Consider the following 7605-nt stretch of genomic DNA (forward strand, 5'->3'; position numbering starts at 1 on the left):
TATTTCAGATGTTGGAAAAATATTCTTATTAGTGTTCTTTAAATTGTTTTATATATAAAAAAAATATGTCAATGATGATATTTCTTTTAAGTTTATAAAATTGTTTCCGTTTTTCTTATTTCCATTTAAATTCTGAATTTTAAAAATAAAAGAAATTAGAATTTTAGTATTTTGGTTGCGTCACCCGTTTATAGAATTGGGGGCGTTACATTCAGTTATGTGTAACTAAACTCATAGGATTATAGGGATGTGTTAGTAACGACTTTGGTTATACAATTCCGTTTTCTATTAGTATCCGTTTTGTTTTTACTTCGTTTCAGTTATGTGTAACTAGACTCATAGGATTATAGAGATGTGTTAGTAACGACTTTGGTTATACAATTCCGTTTTCTATTAGTATTCGTTTTGTTTTTACTTCGTTTCTTCCCTAAGTTGTTCTGTAATGCTTCATGCTTGAGTGACACATTCGATGAAGATTTAATATAACTTGCTAAATAATCGTGAGAGGAGGTTGGCGAGTTAGCTTCCCTTAAAACGGCACTGTTAATTGAGAGTGATGACTTTTCAAGGGTTTTAGGAGCTTTTAGGAGTTACGAATCTAGGATTGACAAACCTAGTAATCTACGCTTGTACCACATGAGCATAACTTGTGTGACTCGTTTTTATCGAAGTATAAACTGTGCTAGGGTATTGTAGTTGGAACTTGTATAACCATAACTGTGATAGCACATCCCTGGAATTCTGTTATCTCTCATATGTTTATCTCTTTAATTTGTTGCAATTAGTTGTTTATTGCTTTCAAGTTGTTCTCGTTTTCAAAAGATTTCAAAACTCTCGTTTTTCCAAATAGTGAAAGAAGCTTAGTAGAAGACAGACAGTCTGTGATTCTATTCGTGTTCGATATCCGGTACTGACCTTTAGCTATACTATATATACTCTGTATACTTGCAGGTTTATTTAGTGCTAATAAAAAGTGTATCACTAAGTTGTTTACTTGTGGTGAGAAGAAGGGAGTAAGATAGAAGTAGTATTCGTGAATTGTGGGATGTACATAGGGATGTCAATCCAACCCGAAACCCGTGGATTGATCCGAATAGCCCGATAAAATTAGTGGATTATGGTTGCAATTTTGTAACCCGAACAAAACGGGCTAAATGGGTTAGCCGAATGGGTTGGCGGGTTGAACGGGTTGGCCCGAATGGATTGCGGGTTGACTTATTATTCCGTCATCTGATTTTCTGCCACTATTGTTTTACCACCACCAAAGATAATCAAGACAAAATTAAAAATTATCCCATCAAAATCTTAATATATTTATCATTTTAATAATTATTCATGTAAAATATGATTTTTTAATTTTCATAAAGAATTCATTTTGAACAATACCAAAAAAATGACACGAACACAAGCTTTAATTCAAATTGATTTATTTAATTTTAATTTATTTTTGTTTGTTGTAGTTGATCGAGATGAAAGACTTATCTCTAACTATTATCGAAGAAAACTATGAAAATTTGAAGATTTTATAGGATTTAAAAAAATTAAGAATAAAAAATATCTAAAATTTAAAATCATTTTCTAGAGAAAATTTTTGATATAAGATTTCCAAAAGTTTTTAGGCCCGAATAGCTTAATGGGTTTGCACAAAACCCGGCGGGTTAGGGTTGAAATTTTTTGGCCCGAAAAATTCATAACCCGAATAGCCGCACCCAAATAGCCCAACAACCCGAATGGATTGACCCGAATCCGAACGGGTTAGCCCGATTGACATCCCTAGGTGTACATCATTAATAAGGTTTAAATGTTTAAAACTTTCTATATTTAGAAATTAGTGTAATTTTAATGGACGACCAAAAATGAAACTGGTAATGCTGGACGAGGGAGTACCATTTTTTCATGGACCTAATTTAAAATCCCCCTGTTTATGAATATAAAGAATGTACTCCCTCAGTTTCATAGTAGTCGAGTCATTTTTCCATTTTGGGCATTCCATATTAGTAGTGTTATTTTTTTTTATTAAAAAGTAACATATGTTCCCACTTTTACCTTTCCATCTCTCTTACTTACTATCTCTATGTTTTCCATTCTCCTACTATATTATAATTTTTACACCTTTTTTTAATCTTTGTTTAAAAAAGAATGCCTCCATCACTATGAAACTGAGGAAGTAGTAGTACTTTCTCAATCTCATTCAACCCGTCTCTTTTTTATTTTTAATTTATCGCACTCAAGATGTCCATTTTTTTTATAAATATAAATAAATTCTTCTTTCAAAATTAAAATATTTAACTACTATACATTTTTTTTTTCTCACCTCTCACCTAAGAACTTCTCTTAAAATTTCATACAATTGGACGATGTGGATATGGACGGAGGGAGTAACTTTCAAGAAGGGATTATATTCCCCACGTGTTATTAGTGAGGGGTGAGATGGTGACCTCAAAATCAACTAAAACCTCAAGCTAATAGTATTAATAATTCGAGCAGACCAACTAAAACTCAACCTCTCACTGAAATTGGTGCTTCGAACAAGCAAATCATACAGAGAAATCGCCAATCTAATTCCCCTTGGCGTTTAGTTCTTCATTGCAAGGATTCTTGATTGGTTTCCTCATTTGGGCGTTTTTCTATTTCCATTTTCCAACGGAGAATCAGAGTGTGATTTCGTTGAGGCAAATAGTCAAACACTTTAATGGCGTCGATAAAATCCTTCCCCACGGGATTGGAGGGTTCCACACTCGCGAATCGTCATCGCCCATTGATTTCTGTACTAGCCTACAGGCCGAGGAAAGTTGGGGGAATTGCGGATTGCAATTCGCCGGTGGATCTTCTCAGCAGACGGCGGAGTTTGGGCAGACAGCGTGTAAAGGCTGCTTCGGCGGAGGATGAGGCGGAGGACAGTTTGCAGGCCACGATTGAGAAGAGCAAAAAGGTTCTCGCTATACAAAAAGACCTTTTACAACAGGTTCTTTTTTTTTCATTTCTTCAAATTTTTAATGTACATTTATTCTATTTCCACACGTGTCTGCGCTATGTTTCTACTTTTCATTTTTCATGTAATACTATATCTTTACTGAATCTCTTCATATTCTGCTGGAATCATTTTTGCTTTTGTTGTGTTGCAAAGTAGAGATATTCTTTTTGCATTGAGGTTCCTTCTTTTAAAAAGGAAATCATCTAGTTGTAGTAATACTTGGTCGGAAAATAGACTTTTGATTTTGTGGATACTTTATTACTTTGGATTCATTGAGAGTGAAATGATGTTCATTATTGATGAACGGTCTTCTATAAATGACTCAACTATGGTGGAAAGGGAGGGAGTACTATTTTGGTCTAATGAAAAGTTGTGCTTCTATATGATTCTTATTTTCAGATTGCTGAAAGGAAGAAATTGGTTTCATCGATCAAAAATACCTTAATCGGGTCTGAAGGTGGCGAACAGCCTTATAAGGAGAGTAAGGTCACTATTTCCAGTGACGAAGCTTCGGCTGAAAGTGAAGGTATTTATATTAATCAGGACTATGAGCTCCCATTCCTATGAATATGCACTGTCCATTCCCGGTAAATGCATGTCAAGCTTCATCTCTATTAAAAATGTTGTTGCACAACTTGGAAACAATCTTCCCACTAATGGAAATGCCAATCACTTTAAACAATTCAAAGCATATAGTTCCAATCTTGAATTCTGCTACAAAATCTGAAGGTAATTATGTGAGTCAGGGCCCAAATATGAAATGAATGAATGATATTTTTATATCATTTGAAATGTTGGTTACATATGCAACAGAAAATGGAAATGACCTTCCTGTTAATCGAGTTCCATTCGATGCTAGTCCCACAAAGCAGCCGAAAGCTGATAGCTCTTGGGGTGTCCAATCTAAGGAAGTGCCAAAAATGCCATGGCAATCCTCTGCACCGCCTATACCACAGCCTTCGTCAAGTAATAGTTTTTACAATGAGTCAAAATATAGTGCTGAGGTGATAACGTCTAGTACAAATACCTATACTGAAGAAGATTCAGATGGAAAGTCCAAGGATACTACAATAAAGACATCGATCATACTTGAAAAATCATCAAGGAAGGAAGAGGAGCAACATGAAGATGCAAGAGAATCAAACCCCGAGAATGGAAATGTTAAAGCTGAAGATCCCACGAACGAAGATGCTAACCCCCCTCCACTGGCTGGGGCCAATGTAATGAATGTGATCATTGTTGCTGCTGAATGTGCACCTTGGGTCAAGACTGGTAATCATTATCTGAGTTGTATGAAATATTTTGATGGGGTATACTTTCCTTAAGAGTAGAGATATTATCGCTCATGAGAATTTTGACTTAGGAAAAATTAAATAACGTAACAAGGCCTAAAGGGACATATTCCAAGCTTCCTATTTCTATATATAACATACACCATATCTTAGATTTTTGTCATCCAATATGCTCTGCAATGAATTCTTAAATAAAACATATAGATATATATTAAACCATCATTCTTCAGTCTTCACAAGAGATTTTCACATACACGAATATATATATGATGTGTCCACTGCTTTCTCAATGTCACTTGATACTAATTTATGAATATTTTTCCTTAGGTGGGCTTGGAGATGTTGCTGGATCTTTACCTAAGGCTTTGGCTAGGCGTGGGCACAGAGTCATGGTAACTCTTCATTGAGAAAGCCATGTAGTAATTAAACTTATACAGTCTATAATTATGGCTTTTAGTAAACAAAAGTTTGTATAGTTGAGCAATATATCGTTCCAGATTGTTAACTATGCACCTGATTATCTCTGTTATATCTGTGCTATTTTGTCATTTGCAAACTACCGTTGGCAAGTTGTATATGGTCAAGATTGTGAGGTGTGTGTGTGTGTGTGTGTGTGTGTGTGACTGAGGAAGAGCGAGAGAGATAGAGAGGTTAAGTTAACTATAGTCCTTCCTTTATAAAATATAGAAAAACATTATTCTACATGGCAGAGAGTTTTAAACTGATTTCTGCCTTTTCACCCCGGCCGACGGGTCACTGACAGGTTGTTGTACCTCGCTATGGTGATTATGTTGAAGCTCAAGATTCAGGTGTTAGGAAGAGATATCAAGTAGATGGTCAAGTAAGTTATGAATATTCAATTTAAACCTTTTTATATAGTTGTATGACATCATGATGTTTTGCAGGATTTTGAAGTTAATTACTTCCATGCCTACATCGATTGTGTCGATTTCGTATTTATTGATAGCCCTCTCTTTCGGAATATTGGGAACAATATATATGGAGGAAATCGTACGGTAAGTTTCTCATTAATTTTTAGTTGAATTCTGCAAAAAGTATTCTTTTCTTGATGACAGGGAACTCTAGGGCTATATGCTTTTGACAGAACTATATATCCATTTTTGGAAACTTTAGATTAATGAGTAGTTCCTTACAATTTTGTTATGCTTCTACTAGAAGCGTCAGATTCTGATTTCTTCATGCATGCTATACGTAGATATATTCTAATTGCTAACATTCTAATATAATCTCTATTTTACTCATTCTTGCAGGATATTCTGAAGCGCATGGTGTTGTTCTGCAAAGCAGCTGTCGAGGTATCACCAATTAAGTGTAGTATAGGCATTGTATGCTAGTGTTCTCACTGGAAACATTTTATGATAACTCTAGTCCTTTAAATGACCACTTTACACACGTTTGCAACCGCATAATACATCTTGGTTAATCTCCCTTTATCTAATAAAGGGCAAAGGTAGCATGCCATATGGTGGTTGGGGTGGGGAGAGTATATGATTTACAAAGACTGTAAACTGCAGGTGCCTTGGCATGTTCCCTGCGGTGGAGTTTGCTATGGAGATGGAAATTTGGCATTCATTGCAAACGATTGGCACACTGCCTTGCTGCCCGTCTACCTTAAGGCATACTATAGGGACAATGGCTTAATGCAATATGCGAGATCTGTCGTCGTGATTCATAACATAGCTCATCAGGTTCGTTCCTTCTACATTATAGTCTTTTTAGTGGCTTTCAGATTCTACTTTTTACACATGAAATAAGGGGTTAATGCAATTCACATTTGTTTGTATGAAACTGTTTACCAGTAGATGATGGCCTCTAAATTAACATTTTTTTTATGGAAGTAGGGTCGTGGTCCTGTCGATGATTTCAACATCGTGGATCTTCCACCTCACTATCTCGACGTATTCAAATTGTACGATCCAGTTGGAGGAGAACACTTCAATATCTTTGCTGCAGGTCTTAAAACTGCTGATCGTATTGTTACAGTTAGTCACGGATACGCTTGGGAGCTAAAAACTTCTGAAGGTGGCTGGGGTCTACACCAAATTATTAATGAGAACGACTGGAAGCTACGTGGAATAGTGAACGGGATTGATACAAAAGAATGGAGCCCTGAGGTGGACGTTCACCTGAAGTCTGACGGGTATGTTAATTACTCCGTCGACACCTTGCAAATAGGTAAATCTCAGTGCAAAGCAGCACTGCAAAAGGAGCTAGGACTGCCCGTACGTGAAGATGTTCTAGTGATTGGCTTCATCGGGAGGCTCGATAATCAAAAAGGCGTTGATCTGATAGCTGAAGCAGTGCCATGGATGATGGGACAGGACGTGCAGCTGGTGATGCTGGGCACGGGTAGGCACGATCTCGAGGAGCTGCTGAGGAAGTTCGAGAGAGAGCACTACGACAAGGTGAGAGGATGGGTTGGCTTCTCTGTGAAGACGGCTCACAGAATAACTGCTGGTGCGGATATACTCCTGATGCCGTCGAGGTTCGAGCCATGTGGTCTGAATCAGCTCTATGCAATGCGTTATGGAACGATCCCGGTCGTGCATGCTGTGGGCGGGCTAAAGGACACCGTGCAGCCCTTCAACCCGTTTGAGGAATCAGGGCTTGGATGGACATTCTCCCGAGCAGAGAAAGACGAGCTGATACACGCTCTGGGGAACTGTTTCTTGACATATCACGAGTACAAAGAGAGCTGGGAGGGGCTGCAGAAACGCGGTATGTTGAGAGATCTGAGCTGGGACAATGCGGCACAGAACTACGAGGAAGTTCTTGTTACGGCCAAGTATCAATGGTGATATCTGTGTCCTAACATCAGCTGCATCACTTTTGACTGTGTTTGAAGAATTGAAGTATAGTAGGATGTCTTTTTACTGTGGAATTGATGTGTTTAAAGTAGTAGGATATGTGGTAGGTGTCTCTGAAGATAATCATTTTGTTAGGTTTCTCATAGAATACTTTGGTCAACTTCTTGTAATCATAATACTCCTTTAATTAATGAATCAACTACCTACTTTGTAGTGTCAAATATGATCCCAGATACGTTTTCTATAACGAAATGATAGTGTATTTGTTTCTTTTTCATTCACCGAAACGATGACATTTTTCCTAGAAGAATGGGAGAACATTTTGTAATTGATCTTCATTAAATAACAGTCCAGAGATGATGACTTGTAAAGACTCAAGATCGAACCTTGTGAGACCTTTGTATCCCTTGCCCGAGCGGAGAATTTGTTTCCATCCTTATCAAAAGTAGAAGTATAGCACAGGCGTCCAAAGGGTATGTCGTCAAAGGCAAGGAGCACATGGTCCGGAAGC

The 7605-nt window shown here is 37.3% G+C and overlaps 1 protein-coding gene across 2 annotated transcripts; it reads left to right on the forward strand.

The window, feature by feature from the left end:
• The first annotated feature begins 1503 nt into the window (after positions 1 to 1503).
• Positions 1504 to 7315, forward strand: SS2 (starch synthase 2). 2 transcript variants are annotated; one of them, XM_089066686.1, is made up of 10 exons: positions 1504 to 2965; positions 3374 to 3506; positions 3604 to 3696; positions 3782 to 4246; positions 4594 to 4658; positions 5030 to 5107; positions 5172 to 5282; positions 5538 to 5582; positions 5802 to 5975; positions 6129 to 7315. In XM_089066686.1, the coding sequence occupies exons 1-10, from the start codon at positions 2693 to 2695 to the stop codon at positions 7083 to 7085; spliced, it is 2394 nt and encodes a 797-aa protein (XP_088922812.1). In that variant the 5' UTR covers positions 1504 to 2692; the 3' UTR covers positions 7086 to 7315. The 2 variants fall into 2 exon arrangements, with proteins under 2 accessions (XP_088922812.1, XP_047976021.1); XM_048120064.2 differs by lacking the exon at positions 3604 to 3696 and having other exon boundaries at positions 1512 to 2965; positions 3374 to 3500; positions 3788 to 4246.
• The last annotated feature ends 290 nt before the right edge of the window (positions 7316 to 7605 follow it).

This window comes from Salvia hispanica, chromosome 1, assembly GCF_029641045.1.
Source record: "Salvia hispanica isolate PSC_SH4W2 chromosome 1, Shi_PSC_v1, whole genome shotgun sequence".
Lineage (NCBI taxonomy): Eukaryota > Viridiplantae > Streptophyta > Magnoliopsida > Lamiales > Lamiaceae > Salvia > Salvia hispanica.

Coding starts and splice junctions, on each gene's coding strand:
- SS2 (XM_089066686.1), top strand. CDS start 2,693: ATGGCGTCGATAAAATCCTTCCCCACGGGATTGGAGGGTTCCACACTC. Junction 5,108..5,171: donor GATATCAAGTAGATGGTCAA/GTAAGTTATGAA, acceptor GATGTTTTGCAG/GATTTTGAAGTTAATTACTT. Junction 5,976..6,128: donor TTCATAACATAGCTCATCAG/GTTCGTTCCTTC, acceptor TTATGGAAGTAG/GGTCGTGGTCCTGTCGATGA.